Source organism: Arvicanthis niloticus, chromosome 12 (genome assembly GCF_011762505.2).
Source record: "Arvicanthis niloticus isolate mArvNil1 chromosome 12, mArvNil1.pat.X, whole genome shotgun sequence".
Lineage (NCBI taxonomy): Eukaryota > Metazoa > Chordata > Mammalia > Rodentia > Muridae > Arvicanthis > Arvicanthis niloticus.
The window spans coordinates 4016160-4039670 of record NC_047669.1 but is presented as its reverse complement, the minus strand read 5'-3'; the positions used below and the strand labels follow the sequence as shown (position 1 = coordinate 4039670).

Here is a 23511-nt window from a genome sequence, read left to right as displayed (position 1 = left end):
AGCTGGTCTTTAGAAGCCAACTAAAGGTTGTCATTTGATTTTTCTCCATCCCAAGCAGAGATATGTATATGTGGTAAAGCCTGATAGAGTAGAACTGAGACATTGGCCACAGGTGGCCTTCAGTGTACTTCATGGAAGGACTGTCCACAGGCTTGGTTTTCCTCAAAGGAAGCCCTGGACTGAGGATCCAGGCTCACTTTTCGGCATAGTGCACAGTAACCTCACCTTGAATAGTAACAGGCAAATGAGCCTTTTGAGTGGGCTTAACAGATTTTAGGGCTATAAGAAATACACAGATACAGCACCCTCTTATCCATGGAGGGCATTCCAAGACCCCCAGTAGATGCTGTAAACTTAAGGGGGTGCCAAGCCCCACTTGTTACTGCACATACCTGTGCTAAGTTTAGAAGTTAGGTAGACATAGTGGAAGATTCACAGTAATGAAGGCAGATACACTGCATTAGAATCAGATATAGTTTAAATATCTTACTGTAGGCCTTAGCAACCTCTGTTTGCTTCACAGGGTCTCTGGCATCACTGCTGTTGCACTTTGGGGATATTGAGGTACAAGAAAGCTACAACGTGTCAAATGAGTAGAAAATGAGTGAGCTGAGGAATTCACATCCAAGGCTGATGAGAGCAGAATAGTACAGTTATCAAATTGGTTAGTGTGAGACGGTCTCATACAGCCCAGGCTGACCCTGAACTGGCTGTGCAGCTGAGGATAACTTTGAATTTAAGATCCTTATAAATGCTGGTTTTGGGGTACATATATATATATGCCCTGTGGTGCTGGGTCAGCACTCTACCGAGATCCATCCTGACCATGTTTAGTTTGTTACATAGCTTGGCTAGCCTAGAATTCACTATGTAGACCAGGCTGGCCTCAAACTTAAGATCCACTTACCTCAGCCTCCCCAGTGCTGGGACTAAAGACATAGACATGCAGCTTTTTAGTTTTTGAGATGAGTTTCACTGGCCAGACTTGAACTGTGAAGCAGTCTACCTGCCTCATTCTTCGAAGAGCTGGCATTACATGAGTCACCACACCTGGCTAATTGTACACAAATCTGAATTATTTATGGAATTTCCCATTTAATAATTTTGGACTGTGGATAGCTCAAAGTATGAGAAGTCAAAAGATGAGAGTGCCATTGTGGGGAGTGCTGCTTTCCATCTCCGTCTCAGTCCCTCTGCCCGGCTGGCTGCTACAGTAAAGAAGTGCCCAAGCTCCCTGCTGCCTTGCCAGCTGTATGGGCTGTAGGACAAGTCCAGGCTACAAGTTGGGAGGATTTAACTGAATTGTGTGTCCAGTGCAGAGCGCCAGCTGGATACTACCTGAGAGCGGAAAGGTGTTATAGTGCACTCTGCTCTCCACTGTGAAGTCACATCACTGCTTATCTTACCAAAACTGGAAGCTCTGGTGACCCTGAGCTGCGGCTTCTGGCATGGAATGACCAACAGAACAGAAATCTGTTTAGGCTATTGAAAAGTTGTCTCTACATTAAGGCATCCACCCCGGAGCTGTGGGCCATCTAAGGAGCCCCAAGGCCTACAAACAGTGTTGGAGGGGGGAAAGAAGGTTGTAGGGGGACTGCAGGTTTTGGCTGTATAGGAGATAACAGCAGCCAAGGGAAGAAGGCCCCCAATATCTCTATCTAGGGAGAGGTGGAAGCTCCGGACTAGGGGCGACCCTGTGGAATCGCCAGCCAGCACACTGCCCAAGCCCTAAATAGGCTTCAAAGTAGATGTTGCGGCCTTGTACAGTGGCCAAGGCAAGCAGTGGAGTTTGAACACATTCTTAAAACACTCTAAGGCTGATCTGCCAGGGGGAGCCAATGCAGATGTCTAGCCTGCAGCATCCTTGGAGGGCCGGTCCACCTTAAGCAGCTGCGTCCTGGCGCGGGCAGGTGGGCTTTCCCGCAGGTGGTGAGCATGCGCAGCCTTTCTTGTCAAGGCCAGAGCAGGGTACAGGCACTTACCCTAGGACACCAGCCTTCCAAAGGTGTCTCTTACACACGCTTCAATCAAACCTGCGGCCTGAGCCAGGACGCAGAGGAACTCGATGACTTAACTCTTAGTGTGTGGAGGGCTGCGAGTTGGGTAAGGTTTGGATAATATGTCCCTACCTTGTCATAGCAATCTCCCTCACACCTCAGTGACTGCCAGGGGACCTTCAGCCTGTCCCCGGACTGTGTTTGGGGAGCATGTAGGCCCAAGAGAGCTCTCGGGTTAGGGCCTGCGGCAGTAAGGATTAAAAGAAAAGGAAGAGAGAGACAGAGAGAAGAGAAAATAAGAACATGCTTCCCGTAGACCTGCCGGCCCAGATGGTCGCTGCGCGTGCGTGGAGCGTCGGGCTACCTCGCAAAAGAGGAGTTGTCCGCCCGGCGCTCCGCCCTCGGCCCGCCCCCGCCGCGGTCCTGCCGCCGGGTCCACCTTAAGGGGCGCGCTGACATCAGCGCGCCGCCGCCGCCCGTGGGGTGGGATTTCCTCCACTGCCGCTGCCGCGGATCCTGCGCCGAGTCCAGCCCGCGCGCCCGACCCCGGCCCGACCCGGCCGGCCCCGCCCGCCCGGCCCGGGGAGGGATGCGGCGGCGCGGCGCCCAGGATGCCCCGAAGCCCCGGGACGCGCCTCAAACCCGCCAAGTACATCCCGGTGGCCACGGCCGCCGCGCTGTTGGTTGGCTCCAGCACCCTCTTCTTCGTATTCACGTGAGTCGGCGCCGGGTCCAGAGCCTGGTAGCAGCGGGGGACAGGGAGGCCGAGTAGGCGCACGTGCCCCACGGGGGCGGCGGTGGGCTGGGCGGATCAGCAGGTTACGGTGAGGGGCTGCGTCCGGGGAACGCGGACAGGTGAATGCCTGCCTCAGAGCGTCCTCGCAGGCCCTGGGTGTGGTTGCAGCCCTTCATTCCCTCGGGGCTTTGGGGCGGGGGTGGGGGGGAGGACGCGTGTCACCTACAGACACCAACCTTCCTGGCGGGGGCCGGGGGGCCTGGGAGTAGGAGTTATGAGCCCCTTCGTCGCAGCCAGCATGTAAAACCAACTTATTTCTGCGATTCTCGCGTAGGTGTGGCCTGCCCCACAGCCGTGGCTAGCCACTCCAGCTTGCCCAGGGCCCTCTGCCCTCCCTGAACACAGCACTGAGAGGCTCCACTACCTACACTTCTAGGCCTGGGGGACAAACGGACCTCAGAGGCTAGGCCATCAGTCATGGGGAGGGAGCACTCTTGCCAGCCTGGCACTCAGCAGCTCCAGCCTCAATTTCTTGACACCGGCTAGCTCATGGGTCAGTGGTCAGTGTTGAGAACCTCTGACCATTCTTTCTACAACTTCAAAGCCTTAACACAACTCAGGTGACCAAAGGGATGGCTATTTGTTTCCAGGTGGGACAGTCTCAGATGTAAGTGAGCCTGAGCCACCCTTTCCGCTTTGTAGAATCATATAGTAGCCTTTGTAGGAGTCTGAATTCAGTGACTGTCGTGGGAGGAGAGTCCTTACCTGGAGGCTGGGGCTGGGTGGGTGCCACCGTCTGCAAAGAGCAAGTTTAAAAAAGGCCTGTGTGGACGGGCTTATTTCTGGATCCAGAGAGCCTGTGTGTTCTTGTCACTCAGATGTTGTGGACTGTGGGATAAGGAAGGGCTTGGGGACACATCTTGGAAAATTCAGTCTTGGAGAGGTTTGGAGTGGGATTCTGTTTGAGTGTGCTGAGGGTATCTCAGGAACAGATTGATGTTTCTTAACATAACTCTAAAATTAAAAGGCATGCAATATGGGGGTAAAAGTTTTAAGAGAAATTAAAGTCTGCTCCCCTGCTTTTCTCTCAGAGAACTTAAGTAGTTTCAGAGGATCCTTCTGTGGTGGTTCCTGGACTTGACCCAGCCTCAAGCTTTGGTCTTTAAGGTTGCTACTGTTTTCCTGGACAGTGCTTCCTCTGTGTACTTGAAACTAGAATCCTGGGGCCATGCATGTCGGTGCTCTTGAGCCTTGGGGTCTCTTTAAGGGACAGCCACTCTGACTGGTACTGGTTCTGCAGTTGTCATGACTTGGACCCTGTTCAGTCTGTGTGCCACCTCATCTGCCCCTTGGGTGAGTCCCTGAAATGTGGGTGTGGCTGACCTGACTGCCCCACTCAGGTGGCTCTGTTCTCAGAAGAGGCTCTGCTGGACAGCTGTGCTGATTTGGGCTATGCCAGGATCCAGCCAGGTCTGGTGGCCAGCCTGGAGTAGGTGTCTTTTTCAAGATAAGATCCCTAACCTCTCAGTGCCTCCTTCCTGCCGTTTCTGGCCCAGCCCACTGACACCTCAGTCTACCGTCAGGGCCTGTATCGGGTCCTGACACTTTACTTGGGGTAAGTGACCCTTATATCTCCTCTTTGCGAATCTGGACTGTTTCTCTCAAGGTGCAGTTTATTTACATGCTAAGGAGAATTAGATCAGTCCAAGAAGGGAGTCTAAGAACTAAAGGAGCAGGGACTCCTTCCAGCTCACCAAGAGGGTAGTAGGCCCAGCAGACACTGGGGCTTCTTTCTAGACTAGGCTGAAGGTAGGCAGGATGTGGGGTTTGGGATGAACTCCCTGGAGGTAGGATGGGAGAGTGAGCCCCTTTTCCAGGAACCCTCTTGGGCTTCTGCTGTCTTGTGTCTCTCTCTGTGGTACAGTGCCAAGCTAGGTTTGGTGTTGGGATGTGTCCAAAAGCTTCCTCCAGGCCAGGCCGCCCCTGAAATCCACTTTTCAGAAGGACATGGGTAATGCATGCAGACTGGGGATTGCTTGCTGCGTGCTGGCCAGCCCGAGAGCTGCAGTAGACCATTTGGCCCCTAGAGTGCTCGAGCTGCTCAGGTGGGCCTGCACTCTCTGTGTGCTTAGAAGCCCAGTCTGGGGCAGTAGATAGTCTGGTGCTGAGACATGGTAGTCTTGGGGACCTGGGTAGAAGGCAATGACTAGAGCATCATGGGAGGGCGACCAGGTTTAAAACTATGCATTCTCCTGCTAGGGTGTCCTGCTTGTGACAAATTACTGCTCTTCTGAGCATGTTACTCTTTCTGTCAATGTGTAGGGATTGGACAGGTGAGTGTGGCTGCATAGTATTCCACAGTGCCTTGGATGTCCAGAGTGGGTGGCTGCTGTGGTGGGCCCTGGGTGCCCCATAGGCCAGTGACGTTAGTGGTAATGAAGAATTTGATTAAAATAAAATATCTAAGTAAAAACTTTCCATTCCACATTTGGCTTTGGCAGATATTCTGTCCCTGAAGTCACCCTCTTACTGGGTGGTGTTTCTGTGCTGGCCTGTGTGGGGCTCCAGACCTCCACTTGGGTGGGGCACATGGTGATGGCTGTGTTGTTGCTCAGGATGCATCTTAAGACCTTGGGGGCTGGGAACCCCGGAGCTAGGAACGCATGTATGCACATGCACACATACCCAGTCCTTAGCAGGGCTTGAGCCAACCAGGAAAGGGTCCATAGGAATGTAGCAGGTGGAGCCTTTTTGCTCACTGAAGGCCAGATGCCTGCGGAGTCCATCCTGCTCCAGCTGGCCCTGTTGGAAGCAATGTGGGACTGGCCAGGTGTGTCTCATAGGCCCAGGCTGCAGAGGGTGGACTCTACAGGCAAGCACTAAAACTAAGTAGAGGACTAAGCACACAAGTACCTAGTGCTCCTGACTGCAACATCCCTTGGGAAGGCTAGCATGTCCTCAGATGTCCTGTGTCTGTGTGTCCTCACATCTTTTCAGCTTCAGCAGTCCTTGTGTGTGCTCTTGTTTGCCCTGTGCTTGGGGCCGGTGGGAAGCACACAGAGCCGGAGAGCTTGCCTGAGGCCCATGGCAGTAGGCAGCTGACCTGGGTTAGACAAACCTGAGAGGAGGGTACCACATGGGTGTCTTCACAAGTGTCCACATCCACATGTCTCTGGGCGTGAGCAAATGTGCAGGTATGTCTGCATGCCGTGTGTGCCCACAGTGTCTACATGCAAGTCTTCCTGCGCGTGCCTGTGTCTGCAGCTGTTCACTGTTCACACATGTGGAATGATTGTGCTTTAATTGTGGACCTTTTCCAGCCTGGTGGGGAGGCCAGAAGGCATCCAGCAGCACCTAGAGAGGACAGGTGCTTGGTCCTGGACCCAGGTCAAGTTTTAGGGGCTTAGAGACAAGGACAGTGGGACTCCAGCTCAAAGTGCATCAGGCCCTCTGACACAGCACACAAACATGCGTGCGCGCACACACACACATACACACAACCTTGCTGTATGTTTATGCAGCTGGTGCTTACTCATGTTGTACAGAGGATACCCAGCACCTCAGTGCCTTTGAGGTGCCCCACCTGTGCAAACTGCCAAACATGGCTCAGCACTGCCTCCTTCCTCCTCAGACATCTCACTCAGAACAGCTGTCTGACTTGTGTGGTCCGCTCAAGAGCTAGAGATGCAATACAGAAATACAGGCTGCCCTGCTGGGCGTAGGAAGACCCAAGCTTGGTCTTCCTACGTCCACCCCTGCCTGCTCTCTCCACACCTGAGTCTTCCCTTTACAGCATCCCTGCGACCTCTTACTACTTCTGCAGGTGGCACTAGGGTTTGACATTATGCTTTTGACTTTATAGCATGGGGTCTGAATTTTCACTTGGTACCAGTGTGGAACCAGCCCTCTCATTGGACACCACAGGGAGCTGGTATGTCCTACCCAAGTCAGGCTGCCTGGAGGGCACCCCATCCCTAGAAGGATTGACTGCTTCCCTCAGAGGTGTCTCTCCCCTATCTACTGAACTCTTCGTACGATGAGCCATGAATCTCATCGTAGGGTGCCACTGTAGCTTTGCTGAACAGCATGGATTGGAGGTCAGACATATTTTCTGTGTCGTTTATGTCAGAGATGAGGAATGTAGAGTGAACGCTCCAGGCCCGCAGCTTGGGTGCGATCTCCTGCTGGACCCTCACGGCTGTGGCCTTTGTTATCATGCTGTATGTCCATGCTGGCCGGGTAAAGAGGATGGGTATCATGGCTGGTGGCCCCATAGAGGGTGCTGCCGTGGGAAGCAGGAGCTTTAAATAGCCTCTTGCTTTCCACTAAAAATAGTTCTGCTGCCATGGAGGTGGTTGCTGGGGTGGCGGGCCTGGCTTCTGGCCAAGGCAGGCGTGGGCGCGCAGCGTGGACTGTGCACTCGGGTGGCGGGTAGCTGCAGGCCCTGCAGGCGGCTACCATCACTCCATCTTGTGGTCAGGGCAACTGTGAGGGAAACCCCACTGGCCTGGCTCCACAGGCAGGAAATTAAACCCGTGTGTGTACCCCACCACTTGTCTCAGCATCCAGTGACACAGAAGGAAACACTGTTTCCTGAAGCCAGAGGAGCTTCTTGAACACAGCGGGTGGACTTCAGTAGTCACTGCAGGGTCAGGACTGAGGGTTCAAGGCCCAGCATGTCTCTGTGGAGGGGATTCTGGTGAGGACTGTGAGGGTTGAAACAGATGTGCAAAGCCCTCACTCTGAAGCTATAGAGATACATCTTCTGGAAGGCTTCTTGGAAAATGGGGTCAGAGGGGAAGCCTTGGCTCCAGGCTGTGGGAGAGCAGAGTGAGTGGAAGGGTAGAGCGTGTGCAAGGGTAGAGTGTGCAAGGGCAGAGCGTGTGCAAGGGTAGAGCGCGTGTAAGGGTAGAGCGCTGCAAGGGCAGAGCATGTGCAAGGGCAGAGTGTGTGCAAGGGCAGAGAGCGTTCAAGGGCAGAGCATGTGCAAGGGCAGAGCGTGTGCAAGGGTAGAGCGTGTGCAAGGGCAGAGCGTGTGCAAGGGTAGAGCGTGTGCAAGGGCAGAGCGTGTGCAAGGGCAGAGAGCATTCAAGGGCAGAGTGTGTGCAAGGGCAGAGCGCGTGTAAGGGTAGAGTGCATTCGAGGGCAGAGCATGTGCAAGGGCAGAGCGTGTGCAAGGGCAGAGTGTGTGCAAGGGCAGAGAGCGTTCAAGGGCAGAGCGTGTGCAAGGGCAGAGCGTGTGCAAGGGCAGAGCGTGTGCAAGGGTAGAGCGTGTGCAAGGGCAGAGAGCGTTCAAGGGCAGAGCGTGTGCAAGGGCAGAGCGCGTTCAAGGGCAGAGCATGTGAGGGCAGAGAGTGTTCAAGGGCAGAGAGCGTGTGCAAGGGCAGAGCATGTGAGGGCAAGGGTAGAGTGTGCTTTCCCAGTGTTCTAAGTCTCCTGTGCTGCCACCTGGCAAACAAGGTAACGAACCCAAAAGAAGGGTCTGCCAGGACCACGGCTGGGACCCCAGAACAGAGGAGGACGTCCCATCACTGGTTGAAGCAGGCCTGTTACTTCCATACCTCAGCAAGCGCCCTGCGGAAGAGTCCATATCGGCACAGCTCTGGCATGGCCTGACCCGAGCTGCTGGGTAGCTCACTGCCTCACGGGTATGGTAGCCCTGTGGCCATCCCAGTCCTGTGCCCTAGGCTGATGGGCCTCTCCGAGGAATTTCCTCAGCTGTGCATTGTGTTCCAGACAGTGGCCCTGGGGTTGCCAGGGTTGGAGCTAATGCAAGGAGCTTATACTGAGCGTGGTGGACACAGCCAAGGAGTTGTGATGGCTGAGGTCTGCCGTGTGCCTGCCGGGCCCAGATGCACGCATAGAGCTGCAGCTCAGCATTCAGACCTTGTCCCTCCATAGCCCCAGCTCTCTGCCTGTTGTCCATCGCAGGTGCCCATGGTTGACGAGAGCTGTGTCCCCAGCTATTCCTGTCTACAATGGCATCCTCTTTCTCTTTGTCCTGGCCAACTTCAGTATGGCTACCTTCATGGACCCTGGAGTCTTCCCCCGAGGTAGGGCCCTGTGTGGGGCAGTTCATCTGCTTCTTGTCACTGGAGTGTAAGTGGCTGATTTGGGACTCTCAGTAGGTGGGCTGGGCAGAGATTAGAGAGGTCCTCTCCTGCTAGGAAACTCACCTTCCTGTACTCTTGCCACCCTACTGGGCTCCTGATGTTCAGCGGACGAGGACGAGGACAAGGAGGATGACTTCCGGGCCCCACTGTACAAGAATGTGGACGTGCGGGGAATCCAGGTCCGCATGAAGTGGTGTGCAACATGCCACTTCTACCGTCCACCACGCTGCTCACACTGCAGCGTCTGTGACAACTGTGTAGAGGTGACCACCCCTGCCCCTTCCCCCACCAGTCCCTGTGCCCAGGTCCTACCCCCCATGTGTTCTGACACACTGCCCCTGCCAGGACTTTGACCACCACTGCCCCTGGGTTAACAACTGCATTGGACGCCGCAACTACCGTTACTTCTTCCTGTTCCTGCTGTCACTCAGCGCACACATGGTGGGGGTGGTGGCCTTCGGCCTGCTATACGTGCTCAACCACTCAGAGGGGCTGGGAGCTGCCCACACTACCATCACGTATCCTTATCTTCATGTGGTCCAGCCCTTGGCAGCATGTCCTGGGGGGTCATTGGGTACATGAGTCTTCCAGAAGAGTCGATGTGCTTAGACGAGAGGAGGCCACAAAAACTGTCACTGCAGTGGGGGGAGGGGGGTCTTCATGTTCTTGCCTCAGCTGTTGGCCTTAACAGGCCAGCATGGCTGTCATGTGTGTGGCTGGCCTTTTCTTCATTCCTGTCATCGGCCTCACTGGTTTCCACGTGGTACTGGTCACTCGGGGGCGCACTACCAATGAGCAGGTGCGGAACCTATGGGCTGGGCCTCAGGACCCCCGTGAGGTTGCTTATGCAGCTGCGGGAGGAGGGGCTCAGGGTGTGGGGCCACGGCTGCCCATCCCTGCTGCACACTTGCAACCCATGGACACTGCAGCCATCGACACCACCTACCTTTGCCTGTCTCCCTGCCTGTCCTGGGTGGTCAGGCTGGCTGAGGGGACCCATGTCCACAGGTGACTGGGAAGTTCCGCGGGGGTGTGAATCCCTTCACCCGAGGCTGCTATGGGAACGTGGAGCACGTGTTATGCAGTCCCCTGGCGCCCCGGTGAGGCCCGGCCTGGGCAGGGGGACAAAAGGCCTGTTCTGGGTGTGGGGTGGGCAGCCTCGGACCCTCAGCCTGGTTCCTTTCTGCTCTGGCTAGGTGGGGCTGGCCCTGCCCTTGTTTGTTCTTGCCTGTTTGTCTGGCCACTGACCTCTACCCTGGCACAGGTATGTGGTGGAACCCCCCAGGATGCCGCTCTCGGTGAGCCTAAAGCCACCCTTCCTGAGGCCTGAGCTCCTGGACCGAGCTGTGCCCCTCAAGGTTAAACTTAGCGACAATGGGCTGAAAGCTGGCCGCAGCAAGGTAGGGGTCTGGACTGGAACAGTAAGGGTGTGTGAGTGGGACTGTGGGGTATAGGGTGGGGACAGGAAGAAGAGATAGAGGGACTGGGCAAGCTTTATGCATGTGTCCCAAGCCACAGGAAGACAGGCATTAATGGCTCATGTCTAATCCCAGCACTTAGAAGGCAGAGGCAGGTGGATATATGAGTTCAAAGCCAGCCTGGTCCACAAAGTGAGTTCTAGGACAACAGCCAGGACTACACAGAGAAACCCGGTCTCAAAACTTCACCTACCATTGCTCCCTCTACCTTAGTCCAAGGGCAGTCTAGACCAGCTGGATGAGAAACCTCTGGACCTGGGACCTCCACTGCCCCCCAAGATAGAAGCTGCCACCTTTGGAAGAGATCTGAAGACACCAAGACCTGGCAGTGCTGGTGAGGTGGAGGGCAGCTGAGGAAAGGGACATGGGCTGGCTTTTGTGTCACTCCATGACTGTGATCCCTCTTCTCAGAGAGTTCCCTATCGGTACAGAGGACCAGCCCCCCAACACCTGCCATGTATAAGTTCCGGCCAGCCTTCTCCACTGGTCCTAAGACACCCTTTTGTGGACCTAGTGAGCAGGTAAGTCCAGGCTCTGCCTCTGGGAAGGTGCTATCCCTGGAAGGGATCTGCCCCCTGGAAAACATCTGTTCCTGGGGAGAGCCGTGTTTGGTCATGGTGTCCTGTTCCCATGCTTGTGCTTCTGACAAGGCCATACTTGTCACAGAGTTGTCATGTGCATGCTGGCAGGAATGTGTCCTGTGGCCATGCTGAGCTGGGGTCCCTTGGAGGGGAGCAGATGAGACCATCTTGGCCTGGCTTCTCTACTGGCATTGCCCACAGACCGGGAGGGGCAGCCTCCTCCTCTAGCAGTTAGGGTGTCTGGAATTCCACCATTAGTCATTCTGTAAGGCCCACGGGAGCCCTCAGAAGAATTGGAGGCTTGTTTGAGACAGCACATTTGTTTCCATGAGTTAAGTACTTCTTTGTCTATCACTGTGGAACAATCAGCAACATGGAGCAGCCAGTGGACTGATCCAGAACCCCAAGTGTTCCCTAGCTGCGGTCCTCGAGGCTGCCTGAGAGACTCATTCTACACATGTAGACCAGCCCTCCGCTGGGGGCCTCCTTACTATCTAGGCCACTGAGTGAGAGTGAGCCTGGGCACCTACGGACAAGGGTCCATCCGCGTGGCAGTGTGGTAGCCCCACTGCCCAGCTGGAGAGTTGTGTAGATTAGAAGGATGGGTTTTGGACACCCTGTGCCACCGCCTTCCTGTGACTGACTTTACCCCACAAAGGATTTCCTAAGGCTGCTTGAGTACACCAGGGCAAGTTATTCTTATAGGCTTTGGGATTTGAGGGGCCTGTGGCTGAAGTCTAGTCACAGAAACTAAAGAAGCCCCTCTATCTGCGGCTGCGGCTGCGGCTGCGGCTGCACCTGCTCTGGCTTGGAGAAGCCCAAGACCATACATAGACCTTGTGTCTGGAGAAGCCTGCTCTGCCCTTCCACTACAAAGCCCCACTGTTGGTCACCTTAGGAAGGGTCTATGTGCCTATTAGTGATTGTGGGTAGAAACAGGTTCCACACCAACTTCCCTTTGGAGGTAAATTCTGGGATCACGGTGCCAAGTCTTTCGTTCCAGCTTCCATCCATAGTAGGCGCGGGAGGGGTGTATGAGGGACAGGGAGGGAATCTCCTGTTCTGTAGATTGGATTAGTTGCCCTTGTTCCATGGCTGCTGTATTGAATCACAGCCTCAGAGCTCTTGGTGCTATAGGACCAGGTAAGAGGTTAGCTGTGTACAGTAGTAAGAAGACCCTGTCCTCCACAGGTCCCAGGTCCTGACTCCCTTACTCTGGCAGATGACAGCACCCACAGTCTAGACTTTGTGTCCGAGCCCAGCCTGGATCTCCCAGACCATGGGCCTAGTGGTCTGCATCCTACTTACTCCCCCTCCCCACCCCTCAACACCACTGATGCCTTCTCAGGTGCCTTACGCTCCCTGAGTCTTAAGGCTGCCAGTCGGCGGGGTGGGGACCACATGACCTTACAGCCACTGCGCTCCGAAGGCGGGCCCCCTACGCCCCACCATGGTCTCTTTGCTCCTCATGCACTGCCCAACCGAAATGGCAGCCTGTCATATGACAGCCTACTTAACCCTGGCTCACCCAGTGGCCACGCATGCCCCACACACCCCTCTGTTGGTATGGCCAGCTACCATTCACCCTACCTGCACCCTGGGCCATCAGATCCACCGCGGCCCCCACCCCGCAGCTTCAGCCCTGTGCTGGGTCCCCGGCCTAGGGAGCCCTCTCCTGTGCGCTATGACAACCTGTCTCGGACCATCATGGCCTCTATCCAGGAGCGCAAGGATAGAGAAGAGCGTGAACGGCTGTTGCGTTCCCAGACTGACTCACTCTTTGGCGACTCTGGTGTCTATGACACACCCAGCTCCTACAGCCTGCAACAGGCCAGTGTGTTAACAGAAGGTCCCCGTGGCTCTGTGCTGCGCTATGGCTCCAGGGATGACCTCGTGGCTGGGCCTGGCTTTGGTGGTGCCCGCAATCCCGCCCTGCAGACGTCATTGTCCTCACTGTCCAGCTCCATGAGTCGGGCACCTCGGACATCTTCCTCCTCCCTACAGGCTGACCAGGCCAACAACAACGCCCCAGGACCCCGGCCTGGCAGTGGTTCACACAGGTCACCTGCCCGTCAGGGCCTGCCTTCCCCACCAGGCACCCCCCGATCTCCCTCCTACTCGGGCTCCAAGGCTGTCGCCTTCATTCACACGGACCTCCCGGACCGGCAGCCCTCACTGGCTATGCAGAGGTGGGTGCTCATAAGTGTAGATGGGTTTCCCCATACAGGACCCCTCATGACCTGGTTCTCCCATCTCATCATGGAGACCCGTAGGTTGTCTGTAGGGACAGTACAAGGCCTTACCTTGCCTTCGAGGCCCCTAGTTAACCCTGTTTGGGAAGGTCCGGTCCTGGGTACAGTGTGCATGTGGAAAGAGACATTTGCATGCTGAGCCAGCACAGACTTTGCTCAGAGCCCTTCTAGAGCTTTACTTGGGTGTGTGGACTCCTACTTTCCCAGGTAAGCTGTCCCCTCCCTGGTCTTGATACATGCTCACGTGCTGAGACAGGGGGATATTGCTTCACCACAACTCCTATGTACTGAGCATGCAGCCCCAGTTAGCAGGGAGCCTCCATGCTTAAAAGTGGGGAAGGGCAGGTGGGACCCAGGTGCGAGTGCTGGCTTCATTGTTTTGGTCTCAGGTGAGGCCTGGAAGGAGGCTCTGTTTAGGGTTGTGTGGCTACAAAGGCTCTATGAGTCATCCCTCAGGGGAACAGTAGTAGCTCTGTCCAGGCCAGGGGATTGGAGTGGTACCCTTGTTTTCCCGAGAGACTAGTGAAAGAGCTGCATGTCCACTACTGGGCTTCCCGACTCCAGTCCCAGTTAGCAGGTACAGCCCAGTAGCTCAGGTTAGCTGCTCTTTGGCAGTCTAACTGGGAGAGATCAATGTACCCATGAGGGTAACAGCAGTTCTGGAAATGTCTGTCCTGTGACAGTGTGATCCTAAGGACAAGGACTATGCAGGGTCCAGGACACAGGGCTCCAGTCCACATCTACACGTGTCCTGTCACCCACTGTCCTGTGTTCACTGTGTGTGCATGTGTGTGTATGTGCTTGTTTTGATGCAGGGATCACCCACAGCTGAAGACCCCCCCAAGTAAGCTTAACGGGCAGTCCCCAGGCATGGCCCGTCTGGGGCCTGCTGCCAGCCCTATGGGGCCCAACGCCAGCCCTGCCCGGCACACGCTGGTTAAGAAGGTGTCCGGCGTGGGTGGGACTACGTACGAAATCTCGGTGTGAGAACTGACCACCACTCATCTGCTGTGATTCCACGGGGACCAGGACCCCCACAGTAGCTCCCCAACCCTATCAAGTTCTCTGCCCCAGGGAGGAGGCTACCCAAGCCTGCTGTGGACACGCCAACAGGAAAGAAAGCCTTGCCTCCACAGCTTGTGCTCCAGCCTCTGCCTGTTCATCTACTTACCTAGCACTCACAGAGCAGATGGATCCAAGGCTGTGGGCTGTGATGGGGACCTGGACTGCCTCCTCCATCAGCCAAGCCCAGCCCTGCACCCTATTGCCCTCACCCCCTAAGGCCAGTCCCCTACTACCGTCCCGAGGGTCCACCCACTCCTGTCTGGATGGATTGCTCAGCCCTGGTCTCCAGCTGCTCCTAATTCATGGCCTTTCACTGACAAAGCTGGCCGCTTGTTGCTTGGCAAGGCCTGTGCTTTGCAGGGAGCGTAACCCTGGCCTGCTCTGGGTTGGGATGGATGGATGAACAGATGGACAGATAATCCAGCTGTAGCAGGGGTCCCAGATCCCTCTGTTCCTGTCTTGCCTGGCTGGTGGGTTCCTGTCCCTATGTTTGTATGCTGTGCTGCCGTGCCACGTCTGATGTGTTAGTGCTCGGCTGCCACTGTTCTTTCATCAAAGCCTTAACTTCTGCTTTATGCTCTTGTGGGAGGTGATGGGGGGTGGGCCAGGCCAGAGCAGAGAGGGGGCCAGATGCTGCCCCAGGGACCAGTGGGGCCTAGAGCCCCCTCCCTCTCTCTCAGGCCTTCCCTGCCAAACTGGAGAGTCCTCACCCCAAAGCATACCGAGTCCCAGCACTGGCTTGTTTGGCCAGCGCAGCTGGAAAGCACATCAGGGAGGGGTCAGTTCTTCCCCTGGCGTCAGGGACCTGAGTAAGCACATGGCAGCGTCCGCTTGCATTGTGTCTGTTTTATGTTTTTATATTTACATCTATATATCTATAATTTTATTAAAAAAAGGAAAAATCATTTTGATCCTTTCCTTGGGCAAGGCTGTGGGTGCAGGGGAGGGTCTCAGGAAGGGGGTTGGCCAGCTGGTACAGGGTGGCACATTCCTCTTGGACGGTTCTGCTGACATGCCAGGTCAGGTCTAGTTGGTAATGGACTTCTGTTGGTGAGTTGCAAAGGTCTCTTACTCCCAGTCTGTGTCACGTTGGACCACAGGGTGTTTGGTGAAAGGCTAGGACCTCAGCTGCCTCCTGGGACTCTGAGGCATGAAAGGGCTTGGAGCAAGTGCAGTACAACAAGGCTGCACATGACGCCTGGTTGAGAAGCTGCTGAAACTGCTGTTCTTTAGAATGCCCTCTTCCCTGTCTATGTCACGGGAGGAATTAGGGAGTGTCAGAAAGCTAAGGTGTTTTTTCTGAGCTGGGGCTCAGAGCAGGGCTGGAGAGGGCTACACTAGGCCCAGAGTTTCAGGGAGGGGGGGGTGTCCAAAGCCACGGGCCCCTTAGCTCTACCCCCTGCTGACTTGCACCTTTCTGCTTCTCTCTCATGGATATCGGCCAACAGGGGTCGCATTGGCAGCTGTAGCCGTGGATGGGGGTGGCGTGGTCCGCCTAGGGGGACTCCTGGCCTGCACCTGTGCCACCTTGGCCATCCTGAGGATCACCCGCCGCTGCGGGCCCCCTGGAGCGTGGCTGCTGGGACGGCCCCCCGTGGGACCATTTGTCGGCTACATTCTGCTGCATCCAGCCTTTTCCCCAGCCTCTCAGGTCCCTAACAAGACACTAGTAGGTGGCTCTAGGGCCATGGACAATCTTCTGGGGACCCAGAAGACCAGGCTGCTGTAGAGCTTTGGAGTCGGGCTGGATGTTGCCTGGGGATCCCTGCCCCGTTCCCTGTCAACCAGCCACATCTTGACTGATCAGTCTGCCAGGGCCCAGGACCCTGTCTCCAGGTGACCTCAGGAAGTCCCCCCACCTGCTGCAGGGGTCCAGTGCCCCAGTGGGGGTAGCCTCAGAGCTACTGGGAACCAGCATGACCTTCACCCCAACCTCCTTACCCCTTCCAAGCACTTTAAGCCACTTCCTCTAGGGAGCCCAGGCCTCTGTGGGTGGGGCTGGGGTGGGGGTCTCAGGTCACCGCAGGTTACTGCACTCCCCCACTCTACCCCAAGCCCCTGAACAGATGCCTTAAAGTCCTGGAGCTGCCAGCCAACCTGGTGCACCATGAACCTGGTCCACCCATCTCGGCCTCTTGCCTGCTCTGACCCTGCCTGGGTCTTCTGCATCCAAGGGTGATACCTCTGGGAATACCCAAACCTGCCTGCCTGGATGCCCCTGGGAGGAGTCAGAACAGAACCCCTGCCAACGCCTCTTTTCACACAGGGGTCGTGTCCTGGGGTCCACTTCTGGGTGACAGTTCTGTGTCTCCCATCTGGGGACAGATACACAAACTGTTTTCTGTTCTATAGGATTTCCTTCCCTCAACTTCCCTAATAAATTTTTTTGTGTTTACCTCCACGGCACTGCCCAGCAATGTGGGTCCCCTGATTTTAGCCTTGGACAGTGCCAGGAGGCTGAGTTAGATTAGGGACAGGAGGGGCTGAGAGCCCCTGCAGAATTGACAAGGTAGGAATGGGCCAGCAGATTAAAGGCTCTGATTTCTACAGTCCCTGGAAGAGTCTGGTCCAGAGCACTGAGGACCCTCCTAGATCCCCAGGTTACCTAGGGAAGACCACCCTGCCACACCGTCAAGCTCCAGGAGGCCTTTGTGGAGGAATACACGTAGGAGCAGATAGAAGCCAACAGTGGGGTCTGAGGCAGGGGCCCCACCACCAACCCCTACCACCAGAGTGCTTCAGAAAGTTCCCAAACCTCTGCCCCGCAAAGCCCCAGTTTCCATGGAAACAAGCTTACATGCAAAGTGTGTCATGACTGTATATCCAGCTGCAGGCCCAGCCCTCAGGACTAGCCCCTCCTCCACCCTTCTCTGCAGCTCCTGGTAGGGACTGTGTGCAGTGGTGCTGTAGACAAGGACCAGTAAGGTCCCTGGGCCCCTGGGGCAGCGCCAGCCACCTGGCCTTCTCCTTGCTGGGGCCACTGGGATTCCGGTCTAGAAAGGCAGGAAGTCGTCCACCTCCAGGCGCAAGAAGGGACCCAGTAGGGCCCTGAGCTTCCAGACAGCGGCTCGGCTCAGCAGGGGTGGCACCAGCCCCTCGAAGGGTGTGGGGTCCACCACGTACACGTAGGCCGCTGTGCAGGCCAGCAGACCACCCAGCAGCAGCCTCAAGGCCAGCAGCCTGCAGGCAGTGGCAATTAAGGGGTAGGGAACGCCCATGGGGATGATGGTGGGGGACTGGGCTCTGCTCCGAAAGTGACCTACCAGAGGTGGCCCTTTAGGCCCTCGGAACATCCCAGCTGTGGCCTGCCTTTCTGTCAGGGAGGGGGCTGGATCAGAGCTTGTCCTCAGTACCTTAGGGGCCCTGGGGGAAGGCAGGTCCCTAGCCCTGAGGTACCCACAGTAAACAGACTCCATTGTATGGGGTCAAGCCAGCTGTGCCTGTTTCCACTCCCTTCCCAGGGATAGTCTATTGCAACCACTGGGCTCAAGCCCTGAGTCCTGGTCCCTGAAGTCCATTTCTCAGAACCTCCCTAGCACTTCCCTGGTTGGAGACTCTGGAATCAGCAGGGATGGGGTGGGAACTTACCTCCATCATTTGCTGTTGCTTCCTGGCCTGCGTGCGGCAGTGAGCTCTCTCCCTGGAGGAAGCACACTGTCACGACCGACCGTGCAGCCCTTGCCCCCAGCCTAGCACCATCCCTTCTGTGGGACTGAAGATCAGAGCAGGGTCCACCCCATCCCGACCTGGCTCAGCCCGGGGTCCCCGCATCACCCCAGAATCTCCAGCTGAATGTCTTCCATCTGTTCTAAAACCCCCCGGATGTCCTTCTTGAGGTTCTAGGAGGCAGAGGAAGTGAAGCCAGTCCTCTGGCCTATCACTGTGCCATACCCACTGGCTCTCGTGGCCAGCATCCCTACCATGGCCCTTTGACAACCTACCAGGAGCCCGGTGGCCTGATTGTTCAGAGCCATGTGTACCTCGGCCACACCGTCCCACACCTGAGGGCAGGGAATTGGGCCTGCATCACACCCAAGGCACAGGACATAGCATGGTCTCCCTCCCACCACAGGCTAAGCAGGCACCTCAGTAATGGCCATCTTCTTCCTCTCAAAGGACAATCGGATCTGTTGCAGCTCACTCTGGGTGGAGAAGAGGAGTGTGGGCACAGGAACCTGGTCCCTGCTCCCCAGGCCAAGCCCCTCTCCCCAGGGCCCACCTGGGACTGCCGCACAAAGGACTCTTTCCCTGGGCAGAGCTCCAGCTGCATAGGTGCCCTGTCTTCCAGGGGCCGGGTGGCTGACTCGGGGGACTGTGGGAAAAGCCCTGGGTCATACCCAAGGCTGTGGATAGCTGCAGGTGCTGCTGCATGGGTCCAGCACCGCGCACTCCCGCTTACCCAGGCCAGGGCTGTACAACTTGAGTGTTCAGAACATAGAGGCAGGAACTGCTGCCCTGGCCCCAGGAGGGCCCCCAGCTGCTCCCGAAGGTCCTGGTTCTGCCTTTTCTGGGGGAGGGGGCAGAAAGATGAGGGCCACCTGTTCTGTCACTTGCCTGAGAAGGCAGGAAGCTGAAGCAGGTGGGCTAGGGCAGGGGCTTTGAGGAGCAGCTAGTGCCCACTGGCCTATGGAATGCACTCACCAGACTGTGGTTCTCCTGTTCCAGCTGCAGAAAGGAGTGCTCCGCAGACCCCAGCGTCCTGCCCTGAAGCTGTGTGGGAGCTGGTCTGGATGAAGCTGTGGCCCTTCCTCTGGGAGGTAGGGTTGGGCATGGGCAGGGCCTGGGTCCTGAGGTGGGAGATCCTGCCTGCCTAGGTAGCCCCTGCTCATGCCCTGGATGTAGGGGCCAGCCCCACTCTACCTCAGCCTCCCCTTCTTGTCTGGCCCCTGCTGGTTCTCTAGCTCTCTGTCGTGGGATCTCCCCTTCACTTGACAGAAACATCCCAGGGGCTTCTCCTCCCACTCTGGGTCCCCCAGTCCCTGTCCCTGGAGCTGGGAAAGGTCTGGAAGACTCTAATGACTGAGTGGACTGAAGGGGGACCAGACAGGGCCACCTTACAAATCCCTGACAGGGCTGATTCAGGCATCCTCCTCCATGGCTGCTTGAAACTGGGGCCGGAGGATGCTGGGGGTGAGAGTGTCCACAGGGTCCCAGGGGTTTTGGCCCCTCCATTGATCCCTGTGACCCGTTCCTGACCCCAGGTCCAGGCTCTGGCCTGGCTAACCTGCCACTCTCTTTGAGGGCACTTTGGATGTCACTCTGGCTCACAAGTCTACCCAGGGTGACAGTCACAAAGGCCTGGGTACAGTCAGGGAGGTCACAATGGGCTGGGCCGAATGGAGGAGAGTGGGCTACTCCTGCCTCCGCCCAGTCCTCACTGGCCCTGAAGCCTCCGCCACTATGTCTTTCTCTCTCTCTCTGTGGAGGAATGTTCATGTGCCCATTCATTCTCAGAAGGCTGGCTCTGGAAAAAGTTGGCCCTGGGAGAAATCACATGTGGTGAAAATGGCAGCTATCCCGACTCTAGGTTCAAGGCCCTCTGCTAAGTGTCCCCGTCAGGATCTAGCAGTGAAAAAGTGGCTGGCAGAGATCACTGAGACTTCACCCCTTTGATTATGCCCTCAGGACCAGTCAAGTTGCCAATGTCCTGCCTCTGAGCCATGCTCAGAAGGGTTCAATCCTAGCCATGCTCTTGTCTGAGTGTTGGGACACAAACACGTTACTCTGACTTGATCTGGAGCGTCAGTCTGTCTGTGCTGCCACTCCAATGAGCTTGAACGCTCTCTCTGGCCCCAGGGTCCATGCTGTCTATGTTCTGGATGCTCAGGGGCCAAGTTGCATGCTTTATGTATTCACAGTGCAATCAGGGTCTTTGTGTACAGGTAAACATCTCATCCCTGAGCTTCCCCTTGGCTGTTTTGTTTTCTATTCTTAATATTTAATGTATTTTTACTCCTCTCTCTGTCTCTCTCTGTCTCTGTCTCTCTCTGTCTCTCTCTGTCTCTCTCTGTCTCTCTCTCTCTCTCTCTCTGTGTGTGTGTGTGTGTACATGTGTGCAGATGCACATAAAACCTAGAAGACTTGAAACTGCAGTTACAAGTGGTTGTGAACCACCTGCTGTGCTGTGGGTACTGGGAACCAGACTCTGGTCTAATGTAAGAGCAGCAACTACGTTTAACTGCTAAGCCATCTCTGTACCCCCACTGATGTTTCATTTGCAGGGTACAGTATTTTACTGGTGAAATCTTTTATGCTTTTTCCACTTGTCTGGAACTCCCAGGTAGATTCTGGGTCTCTTCTATGTAGCTTGGATATTTGTATGTCAATTCCATTAAGTCCCAACTCTCTCTTACTTTAAAACAAATAATTTATTCTGTGTTTATGTGTGTTTTGCCTGCTTGGATGTTTACCACATGCCTTCTGCATTGAGCTAGAAGAGACTATCAGATATGTTTTCTTGTTTTGTTTGAGACAGCGTCTCTCACTGGGACCTGGGGCACTCTGATTAAAGCAGGATAGCTGGCCAGTCAGCCCTGGCCAGATCGACATTGGGACTGGGGTCCTTGGGTTTCACTGGCAAGCATTTTGCCGCCGGCTGAGGTGTCTTAGCCTTTCTTTTTAACTTTGTACACAGCCTTGTGCCATTTAATGATGGGGTACACTCTGAAGAATTTGCTAGTAGGTGATTGGGCATTCTAAGGCATACTTGTGTAAACCTAGATGGTGCCGTATCCTACACAGCTGGGCCATGTGGAACCTGGGTGTGAAGAACCCACTGCTCCTTGGTTGCTGAGTGGAGCAGTGTGAGACTGAGGAAGAACAAGATAGTGTGCCTGTAAGAGGCACAATGCGCAAGCTGCCAGAGAACGGTCCCAGCTTCCCTCAGCTGCACTTTACAGTAAAGCCTTTAAAAACACAAACACAAAGAGCACACTAAAATAACACTGTCCTAGCATAGCTGTGTTGGCAGTCAGCATAGGCTTTATTGTCCTTTCGCAGTCCTGGGCTCTGGACCTTGCACACCCTGCACTGTCTTCTGCTGACCAAGCAGTGGTGTGTTCTTGCCATTCCCAGGACAAGCGGCAGGGATGTGTTGTGTCACGATGCCAACAGCATTAGTTGATGTGAGTTTCTAATGACCAACATTTTCTTGGCAGTGGTGGGGCTACCCAGGGCTTTGTACACGATAAGCAGGCAGCTGCCATGATTTATACTTCCAGTCCTTGCTATTAAATATTCTGTCTGTCTGTCTGTCTGTTTGTTTGAGGAATACTGATTTTTTAAAATTAAGTTACTTACATTACACCCCAACCACAGCTTCCCATCGTCCTCATCTCCACGCCTTTGTGCACTCTTATGGGACCACATATTCCCTATAACTGACCAAAGGCCATGTATCACATGAAGATCTTTTTTTTGACAACTTTGAATCTCACTGGTCTTATTTTTCATCACTGGTGGTCACTGTGAGTCCCTTGAGGCCTCTTCTTTTTCAGGGTACCCTGTTCTTGTTTCAAGATGCAGTGGTTTGGGAAAGAACAAGACCATTTGCTGCTGACTTTTCTCTTTCCTCCTTATGATTCTTTGGTTCTGTTTTCCTTGATTCTTGATCTTGGGACTTCCAAACAGACACTCTTCTAATAAAAACCTGTCTGGGTTTTTTTCTATCTCCATTTATGAAGGAGTTCAGAAAGCTAACAGGTAGTTTTTTTTTTTTTTTTTTTCTGTTAAACCACAGGGATGGTCCAGGTATAAGAAGGAAGGCCTCTGTCACACATCTCTCTGCTCCAGCTCTGATATCTGAAATGATGTGACCTAGGGAGTTTGCGAAGGAATTTTGTTGACAGCTGCCATAATCAGTAATGGAATACAAGCTTGCCCGCAGCCAGTCCCTGCTTCCCAGACTGCTGTATCCCTGAATTGGCTGTGTTCCGCTTTCAATTTGCTGAACTCCCTTACAGATAGATGTCCCCTCTCCTGTTGTCTTGCAGACCTGGAATGAATGCCCATCAGGGGCCACTGAAACCTGTGACAGAGGAGCTGGTGTGTGGTACAGTGAGAGCTCAGGTGGGACTCAGCTGGCACAGAAGCTGGAGTTCTGCATTTCTCCAGGATGGGATGCAGTTATACCCTCATAGTACAGACAGAGGCTGGAAATCACACAATAGGAAGGGCCTGGAGTTGCCTCAACATGTCCTAAAGTATTCAGCGGCTGTCTACTCAGGTCCCTGGAGTGTATTCTAAGCCGTCTGCCTGTTTGTTCTTCTCTGGGGTTTCATGGTTACCAGGATATGATGATCTCAGAGGTGGGAGCCCAGGAAGGCTCTTGGATGGCATTTGGTGTGAGGTGGCTGGTATGAAGGAGCAGCCCAGCAAAGGCTCTGAGTAGCTGACATTGGTGGTAGTGGTGTCTTCGTCCTATATTCTGAATCTTCACACTTGGTAAGAGCCCAGCATATACTCAGGATGCTGTCCTGTTAGTACCACACAAAGGCTGTAGGCTAGGGTCCTCAGGTCACAACTCCAGGGGCTCAGGTTGGGCTACACTTGCTGAGCAGCTATGGAAGGACTGAGGGTCCTCCAGGTGCTCATCTGCTCTGAGACCTGAGCTGCTTACCTTAACGGGGAACCCGATGTTCTTTGATCATCTTACCTTTGCTTGGGCTGTGCCCTATCTGGAAGGCTGGTTTCTCTCAGATCGCCCCGAAAACGCCTCTTCTTTCTCCATGGTCCTTGTATGCTCTTGCGCTCCAGAATGTCCTGAGAGGTGCGGGAGTCTGGTAGGAGAGCAGAGCCCTGGGTCCGCAGCATAGCTGGCTCCGACTTGATCATGAGCTGCGCTAGTGTGTTAAGTGCCCTACAAATCGGCGTGTTGGGTCGGGTGAGGGTCTGCGAGGAACCCCAGCTTCATGCAGAAGAAGGGCTGAGTCTGCATTAGGTGGGGACCTGGAATAATGCAGGGACTCACAGACACACAGTCTGGGACACTAGAGTGTGCTGTGAGGAGCTAGAGTGGCCCTAGCCCCTGTTGCTAGGCAGCACATGTCCCTGGACACCAGTTGCCATGGCAGCTGCTTTCTGCCCATGTTGCCATGACACCCAGATGGCCTTGAGGAGCCTGGAGTGGTGGTAAGGGGCTAGCTATCCAGACACACTCACACCACACCTCCCCCCAACCCATGGCTGGTGCCTAGGGGGTGCTGAGGAGAGGAAAGAGGAGAGGCTGTGCTGTCTTGCCTACAGCTGGCCTGAGATAAAGTCAGGGCCATATGGGCAGATTCTACTCTAC

The 23511-nt window shown here is 55.1% G+C and overlaps 2 protein-coding genes across 8 annotated transcripts; one reads left to right on the top strand and one right to left on the bottom strand.

The window, feature by feature from the left end:
- Nucleotides 1–2333: 2333 nt before the first annotated feature.
- On the top strand, nucleotides 2334–16639 carry Zdhhc8 (zDHHC palmitoyltransferase 8). Of its 3 annotated transcripts, none has more exons than XM_034515301.2 (11): nucleotides 2334–2712; nucleotides 8665–8786; nucleotides 8952–9109; nucleotides 9192–9364; nucleotides 9543–9645; nucleotides 9855–9946; nucleotides 10111–10246; nucleotides 10538–10658; nucleotides 10736–10845; nucleotides 12097–13094; nucleotides 15671–16639. In XM_034515301.2, exons 1-11 carry the CDS (start codon nucleotides 2609–2611, stop codon nucleotides 15879–15881), a joined length of 2328 nt encoding a protein of 775 aa, XP_034371192.1. In that variant the 5' UTR covers nucleotides 2334–2608; the 3' UTR covers nucleotides 15882–16639. The 3 variants fall into 3 exon arrangements, with proteins under 3 accessions (XP_034371192.1, XP_034371193.1, XP_076798715.1); XM_034515302.2 differs by lacking the exon at nucleotides 15671–16639 and adding an exon at nucleotides 13973–15127 and having other exon boundaries at nucleotides 2346–2712; XM_076942600.1 differs by lacking the exon at nucleotides 2334–2712 and having other exon boundaries at nucleotides 8901–9109.
- Nucleotides 16640–16749: 110 nt separating this feature from the next.
- On the bottom strand, nucleotides 16750–19670 carry Ccdc188 (coiled-coil domain containing 188). Of its 5 annotated transcripts, XM_034515809.2 has the most exons (9): nucleotides 18864–19670; nucleotides 18622–18729; nucleotides 18442–18534; nucleotides 18308–18364; nucleotides 18164–18223; nucleotides 17997–18061; nucleotides 17811–17862; nucleotides 17486–17535; nucleotides 16750–17402 (listed from the first exon to the last, which is right to left on the bottom strand). In XM_034515809.2, the coding sequence occupies exons 1-9, from the start codon at nucleotides 19668–19670 to the stop codon at nucleotides 17216–17218; spliced, it is 1479 nt and encodes a 492-aa protein (XP_034371700.2). In that variant the 3' UTR covers nucleotides 16750–17215. The 5 variants fall into 5 exon arrangements, with proteins under 5 accessions (XP_034371700.2, XP_076798716.1, XP_076798718.1 ...); XM_076942601.1 differs by having other exon boundaries at nucleotides 18442–18729; XM_076942603.1 differs by having other exon boundaries at nucleotides 16750–17215; nucleotides 18442–18729.
- Between the last annotated feature and the right edge of the window lie 3841 nt (nucleotides 19671–23511).